General features: G+C 42.4%; 3 protein-coding genes and 1 long non-coding RNA gene across 9 annotated transcripts; 2 read left to right on the forward strand and 2 right to left on the reverse strand.

The window, feature by feature from the left end:
- Positions 1-237: 237 nt before the first annotated feature.
- On the forward strand, positions 238-9,356 carry LOC144040564 (uncharacterized). Of its 5 annotated transcripts, XM_077554855.1 has the most exons (10): positions 254-315; positions 1,187-1,234; positions 1,673-1,764; positions 1,834-1,940; positions 2,447-3,408; positions 3,762-3,921; positions 5,079-5,257; positions 5,321-5,413; positions 5,497-5,622; positions 7,436-9,356. In XM_077554855.1, exons 3-10 carry the CDS (start codon positions 1,675-1,677, stop codon positions 7,834-7,836), a joined length of 2,118 nt encoding a protein of 705 aa, XP_077410981.1. In that variant the 5' UTR covers positions 254-315; positions 1,187-1,234; positions 1,673-1,674; the 3' UTR covers positions 7,837-9,356. The 5 variants fall into 5 exon arrangements, with proteins under 5 accessions (XP_077410979.1, XP_077410981.1, XP_077410977.1 ...); XM_077554851.1 differs by having other exon boundaries at positions 1,673-1,940; positions 7,436-9,355; XM_077554852.1 differs by lacking the exon at positions 254-315 and adding an exon at positions 329-675 and having other exon boundaries at positions 1,673-1,940; positions 7,436-9,355.
- A 616-nt stretch (positions 9,357-9,972) lies between these two features.
- Positions 9,973-17,066, reverse strand: LOC144040190 (uncharacterized). 2 transcript variants are annotated; one of them, XM_077554156.1, is made up of 7 exons: positions 16,818-17,066; positions 15,533-15,664; positions 13,456-13,773; positions 12,225-12,500; positions 11,790-12,077; positions 10,889-10,972; positions 9,973-10,613 (listed from the first exon to the last, which is right to left on the reverse strand). In XM_077554156.1, exons 2-7 carry the CDS (start codon positions 15,591-15,593, stop codon positions 10,537-10,539), a joined length of 1,104 nt encoding a protein of 367 aa, XP_077410282.1. In that variant the 5' UTR covers positions 15,594-15,664; positions 16,818-17,066; the 3' UTR covers positions 9,973-10,536. The 2 variants fall into 2 exon arrangements, with proteins under 2 accessions (XP_077410282.1, XP_077410281.1); XM_077554155.1 differs by having other exon boundaries at positions 15,533-17,066.
- LOC144040191 (uncharacterized) lies at positions 15,810-23,163 on the forward strand. Its single transcript, XR_013289663.1, has 5 exons — positions 15,810-15,958; positions 16,930-17,151; positions 18,204-18,265; positions 18,611-18,664; positions 22,840-23,163. It is a non-coding gene; the product is annotated as an uncharacterized LOC144040191 (long non-coding RNA).
- On the reverse strand, positions 17,107-27,202 carry LOC144040189 (CD276 antigen-like). The gene is made up of 8 exons (XM_077554154.1): positions 27,146-27,202; positions 24,351-24,518; positions 20,869-21,171; positions 19,906-20,190; positions 19,211-19,537; positions 18,987-19,094; positions 18,297-18,359; positions 17,107-17,692 (listed from the first exon to the last, which is right to left on the reverse strand). Exons 2-8 carry the CDS (start codon positions 24,421-24,423, stop codon positions 17,619-17,621), a joined length of 1,233 nt encoding a protein of 410 aa, XP_077410280.1. The 5' UTR covers positions 24,424-24,518; positions 27,146-27,202; the 3' UTR covers positions 17,107-17,618.
- Between the last annotated feature and the right edge of the window lie 3 nt (positions 27,203-27,205).

Genomic DNA, 27,205 nt, shown 5'->3' on the forward strand with positions numbered 1-27,205 from the left:
ATGTGTAAAAATGGTTAACCTTCCCAAGGCACTATGAAATTGAGAGTCACGTGAGAGTTTTGCCTGCACTTTTCTGGTTCTAGGTTAGTCCCCAAGAGTGGGTATGGGGGAACCAATGATTTTTTTTCAACAGTCCTAAATGTCCTTTGCAGTCGGTTTTTGTATAAATAAATAAATCGATGTATCTCTTATTAAAAATACAAAAAATATTACTAAATATTCAACCCAGCAGCTCATTCTTGCTCGGCGGCCACCTAAGTCTCGCGAGATCTCTACAGTCCCGAGATAACGGAGGCTGACCACGGATATAACAAGGTACAGTACTTTACTGCTTTTATTTACTCGGAATCAGTTTTAAAATAGAGCTTTGCAGTTGAGCAATTCGGATCATGGACGATACGCTTGCACAATTTGTTTCCAAATTGTACGTTTGCTACAATTTGAGCTAACTTATTGTCGGCACCGCCGGCGCAATCGGCGAATCCTTCGAAATAAGAGCACAATGTTATCCGCGCCTTTTTGGTCTCGTATGAGCTCGCTGAGCTTCAGCTTCTCCATTTGAGTTGCCCGAACAGACAAGCGGGTGGCAGAACCTCTTCGGAACCGCCGTGTTGTCAATCTTATCAGCTGGAATGTGGGCAACGCGCTCCACATAGCAAACGGCGCCTTTTGAAGGCAAGCAACGACGCGGCTATTAGCATTAGCATCGGACGAAGGCCTACTCAGGAAGCGGGAAGGAGCTTTTATTTTCCAAATCTCGTTCTTATTAGTCAACAGCTACTGTTCTCCACACGGCTCCTCTCCTCAACAGTTTTCTTACCTTATCTTGCTCCTTCTCTGACAGTTAATAGGAATGTTAAATAAATGTCGATTAAAACGAACTTTATACACGCCGACTCTGGTTTGAAACCTTACTAACCTGAACCCTAACGGGAAACCTGGCTTTGAAACCCTTATTTTGTCCTACTTAGACCCGACTTTAAACACTATTTAAAAATCATAACTCTGGTTTGAAGCCCCACTAAGAAACCCAAACACTTATTTAAAATTCCAACATTGGGTTGAAACCCTAAGCCTGACTTTGAAAACCAATTTTTAAAATCCTAAATGTGAACCCTGCCTTTGTCTAAAAACCTTACCTTGCAACACAAACACTTAATCTAATAATCCAATTTTTTTCTTGCAGATTACAAGTGACACTAATAGAGGACTCAATTTCTCAGCCTAACTGACAGTAAGAACGTTTTTACAGTGACGCTCTAGACACTTGCGAAATACCCTTTTTTCAAATGTAGTTTTACCCCTCCCACACACTTGAAAAACATAAACATTTACTTAAACAACACTTTTTGATGTATTCCTTAGAGCCTGTTCTCACTCCTTTACCCACATCCATCCACGTTCTCCAAATAAGAGGCCAAGCATGCTTGGTTCATGCTGTTAATTTGCTCCTTCTAGTTGATGTTGTCTCTGTAACTGACAGATTAAATTAAATACCATTATACATTGCTTATTTAAGCATCACAATGTTCAACCAAACCATATCATTTAATCTTAATGAAAGTTCACTCGCTCTGTGCTAACATACAATGTGAAACGCCATAGACTGGCTAACATAAATTAGCATAGAACGACTCAGTAGTTGTGATTAATGTCCACTCTCTTCCTGTAGCGATGGCTCACAGTGCCAATCATGGAAAGCTTCTCTTGCAACGACTGCATCAGCAGCGGGAAATGGACTTTCTGTGCGACGTCACCATCATGGTGAGAGACGTGGAGTTCCGGGCTCACCGCAACGTTTTAGCGGCGTTCAGCAAGTACTTCTCCTCCCAGGCTGAGAAGGACCAGCATGTCACCACTTTGGACCCTGACAAAGTCAGCCGCTACGCCCTCGAGAAGCTGCTGGAGTTTGTCTACACGGGGCAGATGAACCTAAGCAGGTAGGCTGCCTCCATGTCATCCATCTGTCACTTTTTTACAGAATTTCTTTTCCAGCCTCAACTGCATTCGTTTTTTAAAGAAAGATTGAATCTTTTGTTTTATAACAATGTGAATTAAAAGTGCTTCTTCTTAGAGAAAACGGCCCTTTAAACACAATCCTTATACAAAAATGAAGGGGTACAACGATTAATCGACAACTAATTGATTATTGATTTAACCAATAATTACTTTGATAATTGATTACTCTTTAGAGTCCTTTGTCAGACTTACCTGTATTATATTTTTGTTGAATCAAAAGCATTTGCAAATATCTGCTTTTATTTTGTAAAATAGCAATCAATATTTTTGATTATTTTCTGACATGTTATGGACCAAACGAGCCGAATACATTAGATAATAGTAGCATCCATGTCCCAATGTTTATAGACCTGACTGTACTTTAGTACAGTTGCTAAGTATTTGTACTTGGTTACTTGCCACCATTGATAATATTTGTTACTTTCAGCACCAGACAATCTGCTGTCCGCCGGGCCGCCATCTTCCTGGGAATGTCCGATGCCACAAAGTATCTGGAAGGAATTTCTCACTTGTCCGAGGCCACCGAGGCGTCCCAGTCCGAGTTGGACAAAGAAACGGGTCCATCTTCGCTCAGTCCTGGCTCTCCGGGCAGTCCTCGCTCCCCGATCTCTCTGTCTATCGTCTCAGTGACGGGTGCGTTGTTAAATGAAACCCAAGAAACCCATGAAACCCAAGAAGCCCAAGAAGCCCAAGAAACCCAAGAAGCCCAGGAAGGCCAAGAAGCCCAGGAAGCCCAAGAAGGCCAAGAAGCCCAGGAAGGCCAAGAAGCCCAGGAAGGTCAGGACAGCGAAGCTGCTGGCTTGGATGAGGAAGGAAGAAGCGGCGGTCTGGCGGTGCCCAGCACCTCGGCTGACAACACCCCCAAACTTGCTGCCTACAGGGGGAGAGGTCGTGGCCGAGGCAGGGGCAGGGGAAGAGGGAGAGGAAGAGGAAGAGCAAGAGGAAGAGGAGGATTAAGCCTGGTCAAAACCGAAGATGACTTCCTTGAGGATTCGGACACCAGCATCAAGGATTTTGGCGATACGTCGGCCGACTGGAGCCCCTCACTGGACGAACCGCCTCTCAAGAAACCCCGCATCGGGGAGCCGCGGCGCGGACGCAGCCGGGGCCGAGGAAGGGGCAGAGGGCGGGCCCGCGGCAGGAGCAAAATGGAGGACGATGACGACGATAGTGGCGAGGAAGCGGCCGAGGATGCAGAGCAGAACCCCGCCAACCCCTCGGAAGACACGTCTCGGACCTGCATCGAGTGCAACAGGGTGTTCAAAGACTTGTGCAGCCTGCGGAGGCACGAGCAGATCCATGCGGGCCTCAAGCCCTTCATCTGCATCTTCTGCTCTAAAACCTTCCGACAGGCTACGCAGCTCAAAACTCACCTGCGCACACACACAGGTAAGCAGCAAAGTAATAAAAAGTCCACTCAAAATCCCTATATATTGATGATAGCCATTTTCACACTGCACTTAGTAGGGCGCTGAGTGCTCACGTCATTGTGTAAATAAATTGTGAACAATAACTTTGTGTGGAATCATTAATCATTCCACGATCACCAATCATTTACTGTCATCTTTAAATTTAAAAACAAAGTATTGGTCATCTTTAACGGTGAGTACTCAGCAAGTACGGTGCTATAACTTAGCTCAAAGTACTAACTGGCAAATTCACTTTTAAGAAATACTGCATTGGCGTTTCAAATGTGAGGAAAAGCTCCTGTTAATAAATGTGGTCCTCCGCGTTTGCCGCAGGCGAGAAGCCCTTCAGCTGCAACGACTGCGAAAAGTGTTTTGCTCAGAAATGTCAGCTGGTGGCCCACCGCCGCATGCACCACGGCGAGGAGAAGCCGTACACGTGCGAGCGCTGCGGCTTCAAGTTCGCCACCTCGTCCAACTACAAGATCCACGTCAGGTAGGGGGCCACGCAGAAGAGACCCGGGCCCGCGCGGCGCAGACGTGCGTCTAGAGGTGGAAACAAATGAGGAACATTGCACATCATCATTATCGCTGTCAATAAGGCTGTATTATGATATCGCTGAAGGAAATATGAACCAACAAAATCACAAATATACTCACTGAAGACATTGCGGAATGTTTCATTTTTGTAAAAAAAAAAAGAAAGAAGCCTTTATTATGCCAATAGTGATACGTAAAATAATTAGTTGTAGGACTATATTAAAACAGGAATCAAATTAATTGGAGACTATGTTATTTATTCTCATTTTGATAAAGTGTGTACAAATAGTTGACCCAAACAATGTTTTACAACTCAAAAGTTTCTTTTCCATCATGCTAATACATACAAAAGCTTGTTAGAAACCTGAAGACCCAATCCGATTTGGATTCTTTAGGCTGCATTTTAGTCCCATGTTGATTTGAATGCTTTGTCGGTTTCAGTAAGAAATAGAAAAATTAATTGGAGTAAAAAAATATTTTATCGTCATGTCCATGTGACCGCACGTTTCTGAACTATAAAACATCTGAAAATGAAATTGTGCACAATGGTAACTTATTCGTACATATGGAGTACAAAATAAAAATAGATGACACTTGTTTAAGTAAATTGTATGTTAACTTAACATTTCTTACCTCTTGAAGATTGTCATAAAACGGAGATGACTTTTTATTTTTCCTTTCTATTATATCCACCTTCAGGTCTGCCTCTTGCCAAGTGTGCCCATCTAGATTTGGCGCCCTCCAGTGGCAAGATGGTGAATCAATTTAGAGGACTCACTAAATTGATACTGAATTTGGGGGGAACTATTGCAATGCATGGATTAATCGATAGTCTTACCCAACCCTAATTTTAAGAGTAAGATTTCAAGATGATAATATTAGCAATATTTATGTTTATTTGTAGCTTAATAAACTTGGCACATTAAACAAAATAAAACTATGCAGTGTTTTTAAACATCAAAACTATCTAATTTCGTCTAGTAAAAACTCAACTCTATATGATGAATATGATACACCACAAAAGATGCGCAACTTAAAATCCAGCCTTACCTCTGTGTATACCGTTAAAAAAATGGCTTGAAAATGTTGACGTGTGTCTGCCCCCCCGTCCAGGCTGCACAGCGGCGAAAAGCCGTACGTGTGCGACGTGTGCGGCCAGGCCTTTGCTCAGTCCAGCACGCTGACCTACCACAAGCGGCGGCACACGGGCGAGAAGCCGTACCAGTGCGACTTGTGCGGCATGTCCTTCTCCGTCTCGTCCTCGCTGATCGCACACGCGCGCAAGCACACAGGTAAGGAGGCGGGCGACGCCGCTCGACCGCATCCCCCTTTAACCGCTTCCCGTTTGCGTCCAGGCGAGACGCCGTACAAGTGCTCCCAGCCGCAGTGCGACAGCAGCTTCGTCACGTCGTCCGAACTGAAGAAACACATGCGGCGACTTCACCCGGGTGAGCTCGCCGTCATTAAAATCTTTTTTTTTTTTTTCAACATTGGGAAATGTTGACTCGAACCTCACTCATCGATGCTGCAGACGGCACCAACGGCGTGCAGTGTCTGCTGTGCGGCAACCGTTTCGCCAGTGTCAAGAACATGATCAAACACCAGGAGAAGGCGCACGCCGACGAAGTGCGACAACACAAAGAGAGAGCGCGGGCAGGTGAGCCGACGCGGCGACTCCGTAGTGTCGCGTTTCACAAGAAGTCACGCGCTTCTTTAGCTACAAGTTGACGATCCATTTTGTTAAAAAAATAAAAAATGACCGCGACTTTTTCAAGTTGCGAGCCGTCGCTTGGTCGAGACTCACAGTCACTTTCAGCTGTTGATTGAACAGTTTCAATGCTCAAGCACACAAATACAGCTCCAATTGATTAACAGAATACTTTTTTTTTTGTTTTTGTTTTTGACACAACCTCAGCGTAACAAAAGTGTCTGCTTTAAAAAGAAACTCCTGCAGCAACTCCACTTCCACTAATTAGAACATAACCCGAGATGGCAGCAGTGTGTAAAGTCTGTCAACATGTTTTTAACTCTTTGACTGCCAGACGTTTTCAGAAAAGGGATGCCGTGGGTGCCAGCCGATTTAAGCATTTTGACTGATCTTTCAAGGTCCACAGAAAATGTTGTGTTTGGACTATGGAAACACACATACTACCAAATGAAAGATTGAACTCTCATCTTTCATCAGAAAAAAAAAGTTTGTTTCTACCTTATTCCGTTTTTCAGTAATCAACAATAGAAAATGGTTAGTTTCACCTCTGTTTTAAAAAAAACGTCTTTTAACGTCTTTGGCAGTCCTCCATAGGATTTTACTAAACGTTATTTGTTTTTGGCAGTCAAAGAGTTAATTGAGAGCGTTTGGAGTTTTTTTTTTTTTTTGTACGAACAGAGAATACGTTTATAAAAGAAATGTATTTTGTAGGCAGTTATCAGGTTGGCATCGTTAGAAAAATGTTTGGGGTCAATATCACGATGAAGATCCTTTGGTGGTCGTGTGGGCAAATGATACAGAATCAATTTGTTTTGCATGGATTTTATTTCGCACAAAAAATTTGGTAACTTTACAAAATTGATGATAGAATTGTTCTGTCCCCACATCGGCTGTTATTTTTACACATCGTTAACCAATTGAAAGTGTTGCAAATAGCTTGGTAACAAATCCGTCGGCGCTCTTAACCGCTTCTGTGTCCGAGAAGTTTTGTAAGACCCCCCCACCCCCCACCCCCCTACTCGCTCTCGCCCTGCGGGAGCCGTGCCGCATTATGTCACATCAAGATTTTTGAGCAAGCCTGTTTTGTTAAAAGTGGATCGTTGTCATGCTTCCCGTGCAGAAGAAGCAGACAGCTGAAAAGGTAGGTTGTGTACAGATTCTTTTTTTTTTTTTTTTTTGCATTTTTACACTTCTTAGTCAGTTCATCGTTTTATTTATTGCATCATTCGTGCCTCTTCAGACCTTTAAAAAAAGAGTTTGAGAAGATAATGTGAACTAAGAAACTCTCAAAGGCACTTTTTTGTGATACTCAAGCTTACTTTTATATATATTTTTTAATCCGTACATGTACTTTTACCCAAGTTTTTTGGAAGCGTGAGAATGTTTTCCCGCTTTTTTTCTCCAGCGCTTTTTTTTAACTCTTTGACTGCCAGACGTTTTCAGAAAAGGGTGCCAGCCCGATTTTAAGCATTTTGACGGATCTTTCAAGGTCCATAGAAAATTATGTGTTTGGACTATGGAAACACACATACTACCAAATGAAAGATTGGACTCTCATCTTTCATCAGAAAAAAAAAAGTTTGTTTCTACCTTATTCCGTTTTTCAGTAATCAACAATAGAAAATAGTTAGTTTTACCTCTGTTTTGAAACAAACGTCTTTTAACGTCTTTGGCACTCCTCCATATGATTTTACTAAACGTTATTTAACGTTTTTGGCAGTCAAAGAGTTAATGATGTTGTCCTTTCCTTTCATCTCCTCAGTTGTCATGCTGGCGTCCAGCCACCCCATCGCCTTCGTGCAGAGCAAACTCAACAAAGACGGCAAAAGTCTGAGCTCCATCCCCGAAACCGAGCCGACCAACCCCGAACCGGCGACACCTCAGGCCGGCGGCATTAGCGACGTCGGCGGCGGCCCGTCGGACAGCGGCGCCCTGAGCGACACGCTGCGTGAGCTGAAGGTGGAGCCCAGCAACACGCCCATCTCCCAAGTCGAGCCGGTGCCGGGAGCCTTCGAAGGGGAACCCGTGTCCACCATCAACTCGGAAACGCTGCACGCGCTGGTGGAGCAGCTGAGGCCGCCCTCGCCGGCGCAGAGCCTGGAGCAGATCGTCATCATCCGCACGGTGGACAACATGGAAGCCAACGCGCCGCCGCCGCAGTGACGGTGAACGTTTGGATGAATAAGGAGCAGCTTTTGTTAGTGTCGTATGGAAACGCCCCTTTTAGCCTTTATTCCATATCCTTGATAGTCAATTGAGGGTCCATGTACTAACGTGCTCTTTCACTTCTTTACACTACTAGTACCAATTTTGGCCTACTTGTACACAGTTAAATGTTACTAGTGCCGCACTAGTAACACTACAAGGCCATCGAGTGTCACGATCTAGTGGCCTTTTGGATCAAAATGCTCACTAGTAGGACCCGACCGATTAATCACTGGCTGATGAAATCGGCCCGTTATGGCCCTTCAAACATCGGCCCAAATAATCGAGCAACAAGCAACACGGGTCTGATTATTTACTGTATTACAATGAAATCTATACTATAACCTTTTTTGAATGAATGAATGATTTTTTTTTTCTCAAACACACACATTTATATATTAAAAAAAAAAAGAAGAAAAAAATCTACTCAAAGATATTAAAAATCATATAAAACGAAAATATAACCTATATACATGTTCAAAAAAAAATCTCAGAATTTAAGGTCATTTATTCAATATCATCTACAGTTCAGCATTCTCACCCGTCTATTTACGAGGAGTACGTCAGGCACATAATTGACAGCCAGGGAAATTCATTGGAAGGAAAGAAATTCTATTTCATGCATTAGATATATTTTTAAAATTAATCTGTATTTTTTTTCTACCAAATATCGCCATTGTTCTCAAAAATTTTAATCCGTTGGGCCCTGCTCACTAGTGCCTCCACTAGTAATGTGTTGTCTTGTGTACCAAAGTTGCAATAATGTCACTAGTAAAACATCCATTCTACTAGGGCACCCTCGTCATTTTACAAGTGCCCCGCATTGGCATACTAGTGATGATCAAGCGTAAAATTGTACATTCACTCTTGGGACAAATTGGACATACCATTAGGACAACAACAGGCTACTAGTGAGGCTGTAAAAACGGTATACTTGATGGCACCTGCCTGCTACTAGTTCTACTAATGACATTGTAGAATTCTACTAGTTCACTAGTGCTTCTAGTTAACATTTAGCTCCTCCCTTGTAGCATTTAGTAGTTATCCCGCTAGTATGCCAAAGTTGTCCTACTAGTGTACAGAAATGTGAATCATGTCGACACAGTCTTACTAGTGAGGACAAAAAGTGTACTAGTACAGAGACCTTTAGCTGTATATAAAGTAAGATGATGTGCGCGTGATCCTTTTGGTGTCGTGACAAATTTGAGGCTTTGAAAGCGAGAAGCCGCTCAAGTGCAAGCGCAACAACGTTGCCTGAAGGGGAATCTGACAGCCAGACGCACTCCCCGTTGCAACATTTGAGTCATGCCGTGATGTTGTTGTGCTTCTTCACCTTTCCAGATGCCAAAATGGCTGAGGTCCCCCCTATCCATATCGTTTTGATGGGCGTGTAAATGTAAATATTCATGACACTTATGACTGGATGAAAACATTACCATTCAATAAAAAAGCGATTCAACAAACAAACATGTTTGTCTTTTCATTAGATTTGTCTGATGTCTCCTGATAATTATTTTGGGGGGGGGGGGATAATTTATGTTAGCTATTAATGTGCAGTCAACTTTTGTGATACTTGGTGGCACTGGCACTGGCACTCATTACTTTCCTCATAACAAATACACACTTAAGACGCACTTTTTTTTTCCCTTCCTTTTTGCACGATCTGATTTAAGTTGACTGCATTTTATTACACTGCAAATGTAGTTCAACCAACCTGCCAGTAGGAGGCCCCATTCGAGTTTTCTCCCTGTGCGTAATCTTATTTTTTTATTTTTTTTTTACTAAATGTAACTAACTGTAATATGATTACATGTTTTCTCTCCTTCCAGCAGGCTGCCAATTAAGGCTATCTTTAGTCTTCTCTTTCAAATCAACCAACAGAAATCTTAACCTGTGCAAGCATTTTATTGGATTTCAATAAATGATATCAGCAGCGCTGGACTGTGACTCATTTTCAACCCTGAAGTTTCAAAGCTCAAACTGCAGTTCACATTTTTTGAAGATGCACAATTTGACAGTTATTAATGTAAAGTCGATTATATTCATGTTGCATTTGATCAAAAATCAAATTTACAATTCAACGCGCTTACAAGATCACGTTCAGTGTTTATTTGAAAAGTATGAAAACATTAAATGGGCAAACAGAATGGATCAAGAGGCAATTGTACATTAAATGTGGGAAGTAACAACGATCCTCAAGCAGGTCATCACACGTGTGCACACATGAAACATAAAAACGAAATGTTTTTTTTTCTAAAGGAACAAAAGAAGCACCAGGACGCACAGCTCCAATTTCACCTTTTGGTCAGGAGGCAGCATGAGACGCTTTCTCTTCTACCATTTAGAGCCCCACTTCTCTCTCCATACGTCAACCGGGTTCGACTTCAGCGCACCCTGAAGCCAAGTCCATCGTGTGAATGCTTCTTTGTTTATCTGACCGACTTGCGACCAGTCCAGGGCTGAGCCCACTTGTCTCCCAAAATATCATTCGGGTTCCGTTCCAGCTCACATACACGGGTGCGAGTGCTTGTTTGTCTTTCTGTGCCCTGCGATGAACTGGCGACCAGTCCAAGATCTGGATGCCGTCCAAAGTCACATCCGGCTCATCTGTTCTTCTTTTTGCTCTTCAGGTAACATTCACGCAGGATGACTCGGTGCTCATGTGAGAGGCATTTCTTGTTGTCTTTCTTCATTCGTATGCTCTCGGTTTTGTGTGTTTCCTTCATTTCTTCTTCCTTAAGACGACACAAGTGGTGAAACCATAAATGCTTTACCACCGCAGTTGTTACTCCTACTGTTGGTGACGAGTCAATCCGAAATTCTAAAGTTGATCAATTTGATCTTATCCATTTCAAAGTGGAAAAAGTTTTGTGAGTGCTTTTATCATGCTAACAACGTTTTCAGTATCACTGAAAATGAATAAGTCGTTTCGGTGCTGTAAAACTCCATTCCCCGGTGATGACTCAGAAACACGATCATGTGTGCATGCAAGTTTTACGTTTACACTCACTCAAGCAATAGATGAGCCCCACCACAGCCGGGAATCCGACCAATCCGAGCACGCCCAACGTGATGCCGACCTTGCTGGGATGGACTGCAACAGAAGATGCGAGATGACTTGTTAGTCACCATGTCGTCATTTCGCAACAACAATCAAGTTGACCAAACGGACAAACAGGAACAGGTTTTTTTAAAGTCCAAAGCAACCACGTCAACACTTTCCCAAAAAATTTAGAATAATAGACGCAGACTTAAGTTGTTTTTTACGTAATTGGTTCAACTAAACTATGACCCCAAAACACTTCAATGGGATTCATTTTTCTTTTCCTTAAGAGCTACCTAGTTTTTAACATGAAGGAACTTGTGAAATTTTGCAAATTTTTTTAAATTTCAAAATACAACTTGATCCCATTTTCCACAAATATATGCATTATTATTACATTTATTACTGCAAAATTTTGACATGGGCGTGTCTGCTGCGTTAATCGTGCGTTTAAAAAAAATTAATGGCGTTAAAGGTGTCACACCGCGGTGAAGTTGTCTTGTCGTTTCCTGTTTTATTTTGAAAATTCCCAGTACAGGCTTTCCAAGTGAGGGGCGGTCATTAATCGTGCGTTAAAAAAAAATTAATGGCGTTAAAGGAGCTTTTAAATTAACACACTAATTTTGACACCCCTAATTTAAACGTTGTCAACAACAGTTGTAACTGAGCGCGTTGACGTGGTTGCTTTGGATTTTGAAAAACTGATCCCGAACCAGCTTCACGGTTTGTCCTTTGGTTGCTCGTTTCAATGACGGTTCGGTTAGGTGAGTTGATTGACAAATTGATTGACAACTTGACAAGGGTTTACTATAAGTTTAAGCGTGTATTTTGGTGACGTAATCTCTCCGTGTCCCCTCTAGGATCTCACCGTCCTCCGTCCCGACCACCCTCAGGAAGATGTCGTGAACACGCGTGTGCGTGGCGTTGCTCAGTGTGCACGTGTACGTTCCGCTCTGGCCACCGTTCAGCTCCTGCAGGTTGAGGCCGCCCACCCCGGACACGCCGTTCACGTGCTTCCTCCAATCGTCTGCGATGTAGAGTTTGCGCCCGCTTCTGTTGGCGATGACGCGACTGTGGTTGAACGTCCACACGAGGCTGCGTTGGTGAGACACGGGCACGCATTCGATACTTGTTTCTAGGTCGGAAGTGTTCACACCTGGAAGGAGATGTGAGTGGATGGACATGAAATTTAATTTTTCTGCACAAAAATTCGATTTAACAAACTAAAATCTAAACAATCCCCCTGACAAATCAAATTCATCAATAAAATGGATGACTCGCCCAACCCTAGTGATCATCTCACTTGTTTTCCTCCACGTTAATCTGCTGCTGCTGTTGAAGCCTGCGACGTCACAGACGTAGTCCACGTCAGGATGGGCCTCACCCGCCAGGTCCAGCGAGCCGCTGATGTTGTAAAGCTCCGTCTGCGCTTCTTGGTGGACCTGGCTGGTGTTGATGAGGGCATGAGGCAACGCTGGCTCTGTGGACCAGCGCAATTGAGGTCGAGGGAAGATTCCGTCTGAGCTGCAGACCAGCTGCTGCTGGTTCTCTTGATGGAAGCGGATAGTAGTGACTGGAGCTGCAAACAGACCGTGAGAAAACAAAGTACTGTAATCAGAGGTGGCAATCCAGGTCCAGAAAGTAAAAAAAAAAAAAAAAAAAAAAAAAAAACTTCCACACCCCTGATGCTAGCTCCCATGGTGCTCGTTTACCTGCTAGGGAGCTAGTTAGTGAAAGATGTTATAACATTTTTAATACCTAATTTCATATATCAACTATTGTTACACATTATGAACATTTTAATTCTTCATATTAACCTTGTCGAAATATTTTGTGTCCTGTGCAGAGCAGATGGTGTTGATTTCGGTATAATCTGACCTTAAACTGGGTCATACTATTTAGTCTAAAAAAGTTCCTTCTCAGCGCTTTGTACACGCACATTTCGGTCTTGAAAACAAAATTTGCTTTGAAATAACACACACACACACACACACTCTCTTTACTTTCTTCATCAGTCACGGCCACCGTAAATTTGGTTCAACTTGTTTGTGAGATTTTGTTATGGGGAAAAATAGAACCTTCAACTATATAACATATTCAGTCCCGAACACACACCCAAATCTGACCTTGTTTACGCCACTGCTCACGGAAAAGTACCAGAAAGTATGTTTAGTCTATAAATGAAAAGGAGGAGGTCTTTTTAACTATAAGAAGCTATTGCACACGTAGAAGAGTACATTTGACGCTCTGAATCCCACGATGTTTAAGTGATGATAGAGGCTGTTATTTGTCCAGAGATTCTCTGTTTTTATTAAATCATTTTTGCAAAAGGTGTATTTTTCTTACATTAAATCTATCTTCATTTTTGGAACACGCAAAGAGGACAAAATAAAACATTCCTCTTCACTAGCAAGGGCTAATTTAGGGGTTTTACTTTCTGGACCTTGATTTGCCACCTCTGCATTCAACCTTTGCGGATTATCATGGCCTGGATGACTCAGTGACTATCTACACCAGACAGTTTGCATATTGACCTTCCACGTGGAGGTTGATGAAGGATTCCGCGTTGCTCATCAGGGTTCCCACGTAGCACTTGTACCTCCCTTGATCTCCAACCACAACATCCTTCAGCAGCAGAGAAGCGTTCCCTTTGGCGATGTTCTCCTTGAACAGCGAGGTTCTGTCCTTGAAGCGCTTTTCCTGGTTATCTAGCTGGTCTTTCTCGTGGTAGTAGGTATGAACCTTGAGGTCCCCCTTTGACTGTTGGAACCAGTGGATGACCACGTCATCTCCAATGGGGAAGCTGGCTTCTAAAAGACAGCCCGTGTTCCAGCGGCACCAAACGTCACTGGCTGCAAGACACCAACGCAAAAACAAGTCAGATTGAAATCGGGTTGAATCCAGAACAAAATCAGATCAGCTTCATTTGAATTGACAATGAAAACAGATTGAATCAAATCATATACGTACATCAGATTGATTTCAAAATGAACCAGATTCAATCCACAAGATGATATACAGTTAAATTTGATGTAATCCCCTGTGAAATCAGATTGAATCCAGAATGACATTGTATTAGAATGAATGCAGAGTTAAATCAAATTGAATCCAAAGTTCAATCTGATTGAATCCAGTATTACATTATATTTGATTGAAAGGCAGGATGAGATCATATTGAAACCAAATTTGTCTGATTTAATCCCCAGTGAAACCAGATTGGCAGTAAAATCCAATTGAATCCACGGACTCAGATTGAAAGCGATAGAGAAATTACATTGCACAGTGAGGGAGGTCAAATTGGGTCAACGGTGACGGGCAAATGAACACGAGAATGTGCCGACCTTATCGAGCGATAACGGCTCAATGCGCTGGAATGCCGAACACTTCAACTGTTTGTTCTTCTCTTTTATTCAAGCAGCAACGTACGGATACATCTGACCTGATATCCTTTTCAAAATCGACCCGGACAAAAGGTTGTTACGCTACCACACTTAAGTGGAAAACATTACCAGGAAAAAAATAAAAATAAATACAACCCCCAACAAACGGCAGCATTCAACCTTCCCAGCTGCCAACTCATCGAATCGCTCAAAACTCCCTGAGATAGAATTCCCGGCATGACGAGGCCGCGTGCTGGAAAAGCTTGAGCTCAACCCTGGGATTTGTATTTGTAAACTGATACATTGAGACAACACGGGTGCGAACCTAATATTCGCACAGATGCTCCATAAGGAAGCCGCCCAACAACAGCTGTATCCGTCACACCAGTCTTCTTACACCAAGTCCCAGAAAAATACTCCCGAGTACCTTCATCATCTCCAACATTGAAATACTTTAATTAACGTAGTTGGCCAAAATAAAACCAAAGTTTTCAAGCTATGAGCAGCCACTTGGTTGAATTTTATGGCAGCTGAAGGGCAAAAGATTTATTTATTTATTTTACAATTAGGGTCACTCAGAACAAGTCACACTTGGGCACACCCCTTAAGGGCACACGTCCAACAACCCAATGCTATGCTATGTACAGATAAACCTAAAAAACACACCGTGTATTTCTTTACTTCTCCTTTACTATTTTGTCATGTTTTATAGAATGCAGTGCTATTTGTACATGATTCAAAAACAACAAAATGGTGTCACAGGATGAATTAAATGTCACGGTCCACCGTTTTACAATTCCTAGTATTGTACACGAGGTCAAGCTCATCAATCATTAAAATTGTTTATTGAGGTAATGACTTTTAAATGTGAACTTTAAACGGTAGTAAAAACTGCCGGCAGGAAAAAAAAGCAACTAAAGTGTCAGGGTGTGCTGGTGGTGCAAAACGAAACTTTAAAAAATGATACACTGAATTACTGAAAAAGATAAACTTACAGTAACCTTAAAATGGAATTAAACCATCATTATGTGATATTTCATGAGATTTAGCAAAGTACGGTATAACATGATATTAACTTTTTTACTGGTGTGGCAGCAATAGTGTTCCGCAGACATCTCCAAAAAAAAAATTGACTTCAGAACAGTAATCAAATATTTGTACTTCGTTACTTCACAACACTTTTAAAGGAGCACAAAAAAAAAAAGTGGACATTTGTCAAGGTCTTGCTTACCTCCAGCGGCCAAACGACAAAGGAAGGTGGACAAGACCACCAGGTAGCTTGTCATCTTCATTTAAGATGTGGAAATAGCAGAGCTACCAACTGGTCCGCCGGCATTCCACTGGCGCCATGGGTGGAGCAAATCTCCAAAATGAGGACAGTGAAAAACTCAGTTAGGTTCCGAGTCAAAAAGTGTGTGTGTGTGCGCGCATGTCAAACCTCGCCTCCGTTGCACACTCACTTAAACACACTATCACATGATGTGTTATCACCGCCCAAGGATACTTCACATAGTTGCACCAGTAGACAGCAATGCTTTGTTTTCAATATGAGGGTCTACTGGCAGAAACGTCTGAATTTTGTGAACCTACCTTTTTTCTACTGCTGATCATAAAAGACCGGAAAAAGGCAGAAAGATGGAGCCTATTCTGTCATTTGGTAGATTCGATGTATATTTTCTCATTTATTACGATTCAGAATCGATTTTAAATGTCCCAAAATCGATGTTATTTAAATTATTTTATACTGTCTTGCTTGTGTGTACCTTTACTCGGAGTGCTGTTCATGTTGTACCCAATTTGGCCACTTAGGGGCAGTGTGGTTCCACGCGTTCTGATACACTGTTAAGTTGTAGCCATATTGGAGAGTAGAAGGAAAAAGTCACGATCAAATTATGCCAATAAAAGTTGTTTTTTTGCAGCGTAGGAAGAGCATATGCTGGTGAGTAATGTTAAGATGCTTCTCTGTAAACATTCCTAAAGTGTTTTGTATGAATAGCCGTTCTTTTGAGTGATAAAAGTGCCGCGAGTAGCGCGCTAATTAGCATTAGCGAGTCAGACTGGAGTAGATCATGACGATTCTTTGCACGTCTATAAATTGAAGCAGAAATCGTTGTCAATCAAATCTTTTTGAATCGAATCAAATCGTGAGACAGTCAAAGATTCGCCCCTAATAATATGGGGTGGTTTACATTCCCAAAAATATGCGCAATAGGTGAAATCCGCAAAGTAGTCATCTATTTTTTTTTAAACATTTATTATATAAGCTCCAAATGTTCAAACCTTCATAGAATTCAAACAAAAAATAGGTACACTACTGTTTGAAAAAAGAAGAAAGAAAAGTCAGAAACATTTCAACAAGACTGCGAAAGTTGAACTCCGTCATAGTGAGAGAACACTGTATTAATGTATAAACAGGTTGCAACAAAAGTGAGTAAAAATGTCCGACTCCAACAACATGTCAATATTTTGTGTGTCCGCCATCTTATATGTAGTTCAGCAGAGAGAGCGACCTTTACCCCCAGTTTGTTTCGCAAGGCAGTGGTCGTCTTGGAGATGCGTTTGTGTCGGAATTCTGCCCTGTGGTCCAGTTTACACAAGGAGATGATGACATTTGTGCTTCTCTCACAGGGGGATCGAAGAGACTGTTGTTGTTGTTGTTGAATGTCTGAAGATGACTACGCTCTGGGAGTCAAACCAGGCGGGACGTCAGCAAAACATTCCACCAAGCCTTCTTAGGCATCCAGCCTGCCTACATTCCACGTTGCCCCCCCCCCCCCCCCTCCCTTCTCAAAAGAACATCTGGCTTGCATTCGCTCTCTCCAGGGAGATGAAAACGCCCAAATTCATAAGGTTTGTTTTTGATTCAAGCAACTTTCCAAAGACGTCCACTTTAATGCCTTTCTGTCGCACTTCCGGTCTCAATGTGGCAACCTGCTGATGAGACTCGAAGGTCAATGGCCACCTCCCTCCTCGCTGAAGGGTCATCAGCGGGTTACAGAGAGACCGGAAGAGTCACAGAAAGGCATCGATGGGAAATTTTCATTCACCCAAACGGCTGTTGTGAATTTTGTCCTTCAGCAGCCAGTTGTGCAAAAAGTCCCAAATAATTGAACATGTGGATTCAAAGGTCAAATAAAGGTCAACTGTAAAGGTTATAGTGCATTTTCGGTTGATCCTTAAGTTTCAACTGAAGGCCCAACATCCCCAACTTTTTTCACTTCATACAAAATGTGTTTTACAATAAATACATAGTTCAGAGTGTGTGTGTGTGTGTGTGTGTGTGTGTGTGTGTGTGTGCGTGGTGGTGTTCCGTGGGGTCAGAAGTGGCCCGAATTCCCGTTGTTGCCTCCAGCGGCAAACTGATTGCTGTTTTCATTTCCGCCTTCCAAGTCTAAAAAGGCCACAGAATACCGTAAACAATTATGAAGAGATCAATCACACATATAGTCAATTCAACAGAAGCAATATGCAATGTAATATTTATTATGTACTATTTATTTATTTTTTTAATTGAGTGTATTTATATATATTTTTAAAATAAAGTTTTAGCCTAATTTATTGTGCTAATTTTAATCCCTGTAGGGGGGAAATATTTAAGTCAAAATGTAAACATATATTTACAATGTACTAATTTTATTTTTTGTCGTAAATTTGATCCTTCAAGGACTAATTTCAATGAATATTAATATGAAATGGATCAAAATAAGTTTGTACCTATAGTCCAGTACATGTAACTATTTTATTGTACTAAACTAATTGGAATTTATTGTGCTCATCTGAATCCCTCAGGGACAAATTTCATGTCAAATGTCAAATTAAAATTATTTTTAAAACAAAAAAGGCAAATGTTGCTGTGTTTAAAGACATAACAGTATTTTTTTGTCTTCTGTGTGTCTTTTTAGGCTTGTCCTTACAGTGGTTCTCTGCCAGGAAACAACACAATGGCGCCACCTAGTGCTCATGTGTGAGTATTTCCATCCTGTACTTTAGTGTACCTTTGGCCGAGTTCAGCTCGGTCTCCTCCTCGGGGTCACTTGATGAAGATTTTGCTGCGTTTCCTGAAACATACCAAGGTTATTTTACTTAATGGAAAAAACAAAAATTCAAAAAATCTTGTTAACAAAATAAAAATGAAAATGCTTTTTAAAAAACAAAAACTAACTGAAACTATAATTATAGCGAAAATGTCCTTTGTTTTAGTATTTGGCAATTAATTTAATGCATGAGCATTTGGGGATGATTTTAGATGTTATTTTTAAGTATATTTATTTAACCAGATTTTTTTTATTTTTTTTTTATTTTTTAACAGCAAATGGAAAAGCACCTTCAGATGACGTCGCCCCTAGCCGAAATACAACCCTAGGTAAGAATTTTTTTTACTTTTTTCATTTTACCATTGTGTTCATTAAATATTGCGCAAAAGTAATACACATTTTAAAAAAGAAAAGAAAACAAATACCGAAACTAAGCATTTTTTAACTAATTAAAACTACTAACAACTAACAAAACCACCCTGAACTTAATAAAACTAACTACATTGAAAAAACAAAAGTCAAAATAAAATTACAACTAACAAAAAAAGTGAACCGAAAATTTCAAAACTATAATAACCTTGACACACGCACACACACACAGATTGTGAACATCTCACACACAAACACACACAAAGCTTGTCGTGGTCTCACCTCGCAGCTTCAAGTAGACCAACATGGCCGCCAGTGCCAGGACCGTCACAGCCACCACCAGGCCGACGATCCACCAGTATGACGTCTGCGGCGAGCTGCTACGATTGGCTGTAGACGCACGCATACGCACAAACGCACGCACAAACGCACTTGTCGGTCTTTTGAGCGCTTTTGTGTGCTATGAATTCAGGCAAATGTTGACGTTAGCGCCACCTTCTGCTCACCATTGGGGGAGTTGATAGCGACGTCGGAGCGCTCCGTGTGCGTGTTGTACGGCATGGAGAACTCGCAGCTGTAGGTGCCCTCGTGGCGGGCGTGCTCGGGGTCCATCAGGCGCAGCGAGCCGTCCCCGAACGGGACCCTGAAGCCGTCCAGCTCCACGTGGTGGTCCCAGGCGGGCGCCGAGACGCTGTGCCCCGAGCGGCTGTCGTAGGTCAGGATGTGCGCCGGGTCCTCGCCGTTGGAGAAGCTCCAGTGGAGGGTGGGGCTGTTCAGGTACGGCGGGGCGAAGCACGGGATGGTCAAATCACGACCTTCACTTCCTGTTATTGCTGTTGGGGGGACATGATTGGACACAGGAGGATAGAGGTGATTTTATTCTTTAAAGTCAGAATTCTGAATTTTAAGTGAGAATGCTGACTTTAAAGTGAGGATTCTGAGAATAAAGTCAGAATTCTCACTTGAAAGTCAAGTTGGAAATTCAGAATTCTGACTTTCAAGTGAGAATTTTGACTTTATTAGTGCTGCTATTATTCTCACTCACTAACGTCAGAATTCTGAGATTAAAGTGAGAATCCTGCCAAACTTTTTTTCTCTCTCTACTGGCCCTTATCCTCTTCCGTACAAGAGAAAGTTGTCCAGAGAGAAGAAAATAGTCCCGAAAGTCGGTACGAGTCTAGAGAAGGTTCTCCGGTGTCACCTCTCTCCCGCAATGAGGTCGTCCACGTGGGCCCTCCGTAGGATGTGCTGACTTTGCAAATGTAGATGAGGTCCGGCTGGCCTTTCAGAACCTTCAGCCTGCTGTCGGCCGTGTACAGACCCCGCTTGTCGGCCAGCATGCGCGTGATTGGTCGCAGGTCCTCGAAGGTTGGCGGCTCCGTGGCCCAGGTGACCCGCGGCGGCGGGAAGACGTCACGCACGATGCATTTCATCTCCTCGTAACCGCTCAGCCGCGACAGCTCCAGCGAAAGGTCGTGGATGGGCGCTGCACGTGCACAAAAGCAAAAAAAAAAGTCTACAAATATAAAATATCATTTCTAGTAATCGAAAGTAGTCAAAAGGACCACATACTGTGTGTCAAAAGCAGCTTGATTTTTGACTCTCCAATAATTTATGACCCCAAAGTGTTTGATTTGTGACCCATCAATAATTTATAACACGGCCGATGAATAACCACCCCAAAAACAAAACAGCACACTAGAAAACAATAAAATAAACACTCGGTGATTTGTGACCCTTTGATAACTTATGATCCCATTTTTTGGCCCTTCAATTTTTTGACACCTCCACACTAATAATTAAAAAAAAAAGCACTGGAATGATTCAGAACCGCTCAAGAACAATAAAATGGTGCACCTGTCAACCGTAAAAGAATATATGCAAGAACAACAAAAATACACATCCGATTTATGACCTTTCAATAATGTTTTACACGCCCACATGCAACATCGTAAAAAACGGGACGTAATAAAAACCTGTAAAGTTTATGTTGATGAATTTGAATTTCGCTTTCATATTTTATTACTTTGCCATGAAAATTGATGGATGGATGTTTCACCGGGTGTGAAGATGTCATAAATCTTTGAAGAGTCAAAAATCATCACTTTTTGGCATACGATTTGGACTCGAATCGGTCTCCCAACAATTGAAACGTGAAACGTACCCTCCACCTTCAAGACCACCTTGGCGCTGTGTTCCCCCTGGGACGTGCGAACGTGACACCGATACATGCCGCGGTCCTTCAGACCCGCCTCCCTGAGGACCAGAGTGGCGTTGCCCCCCGCGACCATGGGCGGGGACATGCCGGCCCGCCCGGCCAGCGGCTCCACGTGCGTCTCGCCGCGCGTCTCGCCGAAGCTCAACATCAGCACGTCCTGCCGGAACCAGCGAACGCTCTGGTTGGGGGCGGGGAGGAACATGCATGGAAGGTGGCACTCCTCCGACACCACACATGTGACGGTTTCATCTGGAACAGGAAGAGGAGGCTGTGGGGATCTTTAACCAGAGTGGATATCAAAAGTCTACACACCCTTGTTCACATACCTGGTTTTCGGGACGTAAATGAGGCCAAGATAAATCAACCATAAGTCTCCCCCCCCCCTTTTTTTTTTTCTTAGTGTAAATTTTAAGCAACTCCCAAGTTACTATTGCAAAAATCAAGCAGGTCAGGTCAAGTCCCCACTAAAGTCTATAAGAGTGCCATATATTTACACCTACAAAAAACATTAAATTATGAAATACAATTTCTATTTACTTTATATAATTATACTGAGTACATGTACACTCTGAAAACAGTTGGGTTAAAAAATAACCCAACTATGCGTCAAAAATGGACGATCCTCTAGTTGGGTCAATTTGACTCAACTTTGAATCAAGAAATGGGTCATTCATAAATATTGGTCAGATCCTTAACACACACACACACACACATATATATATATATATCCAATTACAATACGGTAATTGACATTTTCTATCTTTTTTTTTAATTTTTTACTTAAGTTGAAGCAGTATTTCTAATTTTACCAAAGTATTTATTTTTTACACAAGTATCTTAACTGTCCTTCTACTTGAGTACAAAAAAAACTTTTGCAGCAACGTATATGACTGCAGCATGGTAAAGCCTGAGAGCATATTACAGTTGCAGTGTACCCCTCTGGCCGCTAGAGGGAGACAGTAAGTGCTGCGTACTGCTTCCAAAGCCCTTGAAGAGAATTCAGGCGGCAGGAAAATAAATAGTTTCAATGTAAAACGACAGCTAAACTGAAAAATAATTTAAATAAATATATTGTTTTATAAGGTGTAATAAATTATCCTTGTCCTTGCCCACCTTCGAGGGCATGATGGCATCAGCCAAGCAGCAGTTTGTAACTTGAAAAACACAAAAATAAATTTGGGCCCGCTTAAGTCGAGGTGCCTGTGTTACATGTGTTAGCACTGATGTGACGACATGCTCGTCCTGACGTATTTTAGTGGGTGCAACTTCCCCCTTCGGATCTTCATGACGTCACGGGGCAGGCCATGACGAGGGTTGTTCATCGAGTCGAAAGAGGAAGTGAAACACATCCTCATGCTTTCTACTTTGTATTCAGTTAGCCAAGTGGAGGTGTCGCAGGCATACCAACGACTCCTGCAGGAGCATGTGATGTGGGTTCTTGTTGCCCCGAGGCTCTATAATGAGGCCCTGACTCTCCCGGCCTGGCACGACTTTCCTGGGGCATCTGCCCTCGCTCCCGAGCGAGCAGACGGGACGGACGTTCCCGTCATTCCTTGGCTGAATTGCGGCATAGACGGACGGTAGCAAAGCAATGAGTCACTTGGCCGACTCACTGCGCGGATTAGCAAAGCCCAAAAAAAAAAAAACTCCCCTGCTCTTCAAAGACAAAGTGGGAGAGAATATTTGAAGGTTCAGAGGAGACCATTTTCAAAAAGTGACATTTTGTCATCTCAGTAATATTTTTCCTCATTCAAAATCCACGTTTTAAACACATTGTAAATGTATTTGAAAACATTGCAAATATTGTCATATCTGTGTTTTAGATTTGGGTTTTTAACTCTTTGACTGCCAGACGTTTTCAGAAAAGGGATGCCGTGGGTGCCAGCAGATTTAAGCATTTTTGACTGATCTTTCAAGGTCCACAGAAAATGATGTGTTTGGACTATGGAAACACACATACTACCAAATGAAAGATTGGACTCTCATCTTTCATCAGAAAAAAAAAGTTTGTTTCTACCTTATTCCGTTTTTCAGTAATCAACAATAGAAAATGGTTAGTTTCATCTCTGTTTTGAAAAAAACGTCTTTTAACGTCTTTGGCACTCCTCCATAGGATTTTACTAAACGTTATTTAACGTTTTTGGCAGTCAAAGAGTGTTAAGAGGCGGATCCTGGTGAGGGGGCGTGCGACGTCAGCGAGTCTGCGTGTGAGTGCCGGGTGTGAGCTGTTGCAAACAGCAGCTAACATGTGAGTGTTCTCCTTTCTTTTCTCTTTCTTTTTTTTAAATTAATCGATAATGTACTGTATAATGAAAAATACTTTATAATATATTGTTGGGGAAAAAAAGACTCGTGGACCACTTCAGGCATCCTAATTTGCTGTCGTTGAAACAAATCCAGTCGTGTACGTCAGATGTCAAAATGTGACCTGCAATTAGTCTGAAGTCGAGTTAAACGGTCAGCAAAGACCCCCGCAGCGCATTTTTTGCTTAACTGCTTACTTGTCTCGACAGGCTAAAGTTGCCTGATGGTGACATTTCTTGCGAATTGCCGGCTAAGCTTGTTGTGCTCTTATGAATGAAGCAAGCAATACGTGACGTCTCAACAGAATTAAATATTCCAAATCTGAGCGCACTTGTGGCTTTGAGACTTGTTTTTCTTTCAGCAGACAGTCTCAACTTGAATGAAGGAAAGGAAATCAAATCTTAAGCGCTCGGTAGATTAAAGACAAACCGAGGCAGGTGAAGTGGAACTAAAGGTGAATGAAACCACATTGAAAGAACTTTGACAGTGACTGGAATGCAAAACATTATTGTAGTTTGAAGTGGTGGAATTGGAAGTGTGAGTGGAAACATTATCACTGAGCTACACAAAAGAAATCTTAATGCTTGAGCAAGCGCAGAAGTGCATGTTTTGTTTTACGCAAGGATTGGATGTGTCTGCCCATCCCTCGTAAGCATTGCGTTAAAAAGTTTGCACGGCAAACCTGTAAAACTGCTCTCCTAGAGGCCGGCACCAATTGTGCCCCGGAACGACCCAGACGGAAGCGAAGGAGTTTTATCGCATGACTCCTTCTTGTGATTGGTGCTGAATCATCATCCATTTCATGTTTTTTGCTCAAATCCAGAACAAAATTGCAAATTGCTTTTACATTGAATGAAAATTAAATATTGCAAGCATTTTCTTTTTGCCACCAACAATACTCGATTTGTGATTTCAAAAAGGCACTTAAACATAGATCGCCATCATTTTCATTTCTGGCAAAATCCTCAGATGCGTTCTTACAAGACACAGGATTTCTCAAAGCTTTTGTACCCGTGTGAGCTTCTAACCCGACATGTGATCCAATTGGGTCACTTTTCCCCCTCAAAGCGACCCCCTTGGGTGTTGCCGCTTATCCGTGGGACAAAGACGTGCTTGTGTCTCACCTGGCGTCTTGTCCTGGGCGGCGGTGCTGATCCGGAGCAGGAAGCAGGCCCAGATGCAAATGAATGCTGACATGTTTTTTTTTCTTTCTTTCTGAAAATGGACGCAGCCTTCAGTCCATGCTCCTCCGCTGCGTGGCCGCGCTGCTTCCTGCAGGTTTTTCTCGGGATCTTTGGCAGCCCACACGCACACACGAGAGGAAAAAAAGGAGCAGAAAGGGCATAATTAGCGAGCGGTTGTGGCTGATGTGGACACAGGAAGACGGAGAACGTGACAGAGCATGTGCGGCTCTTGAGGGAGAATCCAGGTTTTCATCCAGGAGGATTTTTGCCCTCTTTTCATCACCTTCAAATCCAGATTGAAAAGTTCTTCCTGGGAATGTGTTTTTTCTTTGCCATCCGCCGCGCTTTTGTTTGGCATTTCTTGGCTCGACTTGATCTGATGAGTGAGACGATAGGACGCAAGAGCTTGTCACGCTCCGACACAAAAGCCAGATCAAGTGTGCTGATCCGCACCCGAGTGATAGACGCGCATCCATAATAGGAAGGGGAAAAAAGTGCAAATGTAACCTTTTGCTGCGGCAAAAAAATGTGTCAGGCTTGTCGTCTCTTGACAGAGAAAAGACAACAGTGGAATTAATGACAAGCCGCAGATTCGAAATGTGACCAGCTCGATCCAGCAGCACATGATGATATTAATAACCACTTTATTATTAACCGCTTTATCAGCGGCGTTTGTGAGACTCTGACCGCTGCCCGTGACCTCAGATAGACAAAACAGATTCGCATCATACACTCTAAAATGAGAATTGTTGAACCAAATTTAAGATTACAAATTGAATTGTTGACCAATCTAATAAAATTGGTAACACAAAATTGAATTAAGTCAATCCAAAGTGAATATCAGTTGAATTAATTTTGAGTTTATGCAACTTAATATATTCACTTGAATTAAATTAATCCCAAATCAATCAAATCGGTAACACGCAATTGAATTAAATGAATCCAAAGGGAATATCCATCCATCCATTTTCTTAACCGCTTGTACTCACAAGGGTCGCGGGGGTCGCTGGAGCCCTATCCCACCCTCAACTGGTTTCCAGCCAATCACGGGGCACACAGAGACCAACAACCATCCACACTCACAGTCACACCTAGAGAGACAATTTGGGGCGTTCAATGAACCTGCCACGCATGTCTTTGCAAATGTGGGAGGAAAGCGGCGAACCCGGAGAAAAGCCACGCGAGCACGGGGAGGAACATGCAAACTCCGCCCAGGAAGGCCGGAGCCCGGATTCCATCACACGTCAACTAGTCTGTTGCTGCTTACACGTACTTCAAGTGAATATATTAAGATGAATAAACTCCAAATTTAGTTAAACTTATGTTCTCTTTGCATTAACTTTAATTCATTGTGTGTAACCAATTGAAGCAATTTTATTAAATTGGTCAACAATTGAATCTGTAATCTTAAATTGGTTCAACAATTCTCTTTTTAGAGTGTGGGGGAAAACATGCAATGCATTCTTCTTGGACAAAAAGGCGGAGGAGTGAAAAGCAATGCTACGTGGACGTCAGATGATTTTAGGAAAGACACTTGGAAAAAATGTCATCTCACATCTAACTCACATTTAAAGACAATTTCGAGAGTCTTAAGTCACAGCCACATCTCAGTCTGAGATTTTGATTTCAATTTTGATGGCTCGTTATTTACAAGACCACAATCCGATTCTTTCGCTATTTGTCATCATCATCATGCTTTTGGTAGAAAGCTACAAAGCGGAGACGCTGACGATTTCGCCTCCAGCTGCCTTGACAGTCCGTGTTCTTCTGAGCTCTTTGCGTTTTTGCTGCTGTTTTCCTTTCGTTTATGCTTGCCAAGTTTCCTGTTTTGTTCGAGCTCATCTATTGGTTGTCGGATGTCACATCACCGCAAAGACTGAAAGACTTGCTGAAGGGGGGCAAAACTAGAGGAAGACAAACGATCGAAATGACGCTCTCAAACTTTCCTTCTGACTTTCAGGTCTTAATGGGAGACTGTGAAAATTCGTTATCCCAGTTTAAGCCCATTATTTGTAAGATACTGTGAGAGGAGCAAGACGTCAGAAAGTCAGTGCGAGGAAGCAGTCAGCTCATCGTGATGAGACATCAGCCTGTGAGGAGTGATCGGTCGTTTCAGGAGTGAGATTTTTGAGAAAGGCCCGATATCTTGACCTCCTGTGAGATGATTGAGGCATCAAAATACTCCTGAGACAAGTGACATCTTAGAGGTGTGAGATGTCAGGAAGCCTGAGAGAGGAGTCAGACTACTGTAATCACTTTAGAGACGTCACCCGTGAGAGGAGAGAGACATCACGGCAACAATGGGGGAAAGTGAGATCAAAAATGTGAGAGGGTAGAAATTCTGTAAGAGGGGAGAAATTCTGTGTGAGAGGAAGAGACAATATGAGATTCTGTCCCAATTAGCCATGCGTGTGTAAGAGCAAGATATACTGAATAGATTTGAGAAATGTCATGTCATAGGAGAGGTGAGACATCTGAAGACTGTGAGAAAAGTCAGACCTTTGTAATAGCGTGAGAGGAGCAAGACATTAACAAAATGATGAGAGAAGTGAGATGTCAATAAGCGCGCATGAGGAGTCAATAAGTATTGAAGTGAGGTGAGAGGAGTGAAACATCAATAAATCCATAGGAAGTCAGACACCTACAAAATCCAATGAGAGAAGACGAGCAGATTGTGTGAGAATAAGCCCATAACGAGAGAGGAGGGAGACGTAAGGAAGTCGGGGTACACTTACGCTGACTTGAGGCCAAAAGAGGAAGAGCGATTGAGAGAGCCCCGCGAGCGCCCGAGCTTG

Source organism: Vanacampus margaritifer, chromosome 20, assembly GCF_051991255.1.
Source record: "Vanacampus margaritifer isolate UIUO_Vmar chromosome 20, RoL_Vmar_1.0, whole genome shotgun sequence".
NCBI lineage: Eukaryota > Metazoa > Chordata > Actinopteri > Syngnathiformes > Syngnathidae > Vanacampus > Vanacampus margaritifer.

What these genes read in the sequence shown, in the direction of transcription:
- LOC144040564 (XM_077554853.1), top strand. Translation starts at nt 1,675, where the DNA reads ATGGCTCACAGTGCCAATCATGGAAAGCTTCTCTTGCAACGACTGCAT. An exon ending in GGGCAGATGAACCTAAGCAG is followed by an intron (nt 1,941 to 2,446) that starts GTAGGCTGCCTC and finishes TGTTACTTTCAG; the next exon opens with CACCAGACAATCTGCTGTCC. An exon ending in CAAAGAGAGAGCGCGGGCAG is followed by an intron (nt 5,623 to 7,435) that starts GTGAGCCGACGC and finishes TCATCTCCTCAG; the next exon opens with TTGTCATGCTGGCGTCCAGC.
- LOC144040190 (XM_077554156.1), bottom strand. Translation starts at nt 15,593, where the DNA reads ATGAAGATGACAAGCTACCTGGTGGTCTTGTCCACCTTCCTTTGTCGT. An exon ending in TTGTCGTTTGGCCGCTGGAG is followed by an intron (nt 13,774 to 15,532) that starts GTAAGCAAGACC and finishes GGTGTCTTGCAG; the next exon opens with CCAGTGACGTTTGGTGCCGC. An exon ending in ATTAACGTGGAGGAAAACAA is followed by an intron (nt 12,078 to 12,224) that starts GTGAGATGATCA and finishes ATCTCCTTCCAG; the next exon opens with GTGTGAACACTTCCGACCTA.
- LOC144040189 (XM_077554154.1), bottom strand. Translation starts at nt 24,423, where the DNA reads ATGTCAGCATTCATTTGCATCTGGGCCTGCTTCCTGCTCCGGATCAGC. An exon ending in CGCTATCAACTCCCCCAATG is followed by an intron (nt 19,095 to 19,210) that starts GTGAGCAGAAGG and finishes GTGCGTCTACAG; the next exon opens with CCAATCGTAGCAGCTCGCCG. An exon ending in GGTCTACTTGAAGCTGCGAG is followed by an intron (nt 18,360 to 18,986) that starts GTGAGACCACGA and finishes GGTATGTTTCAG; the next exon opens with GAAACGCAGCAAAATCTTCA.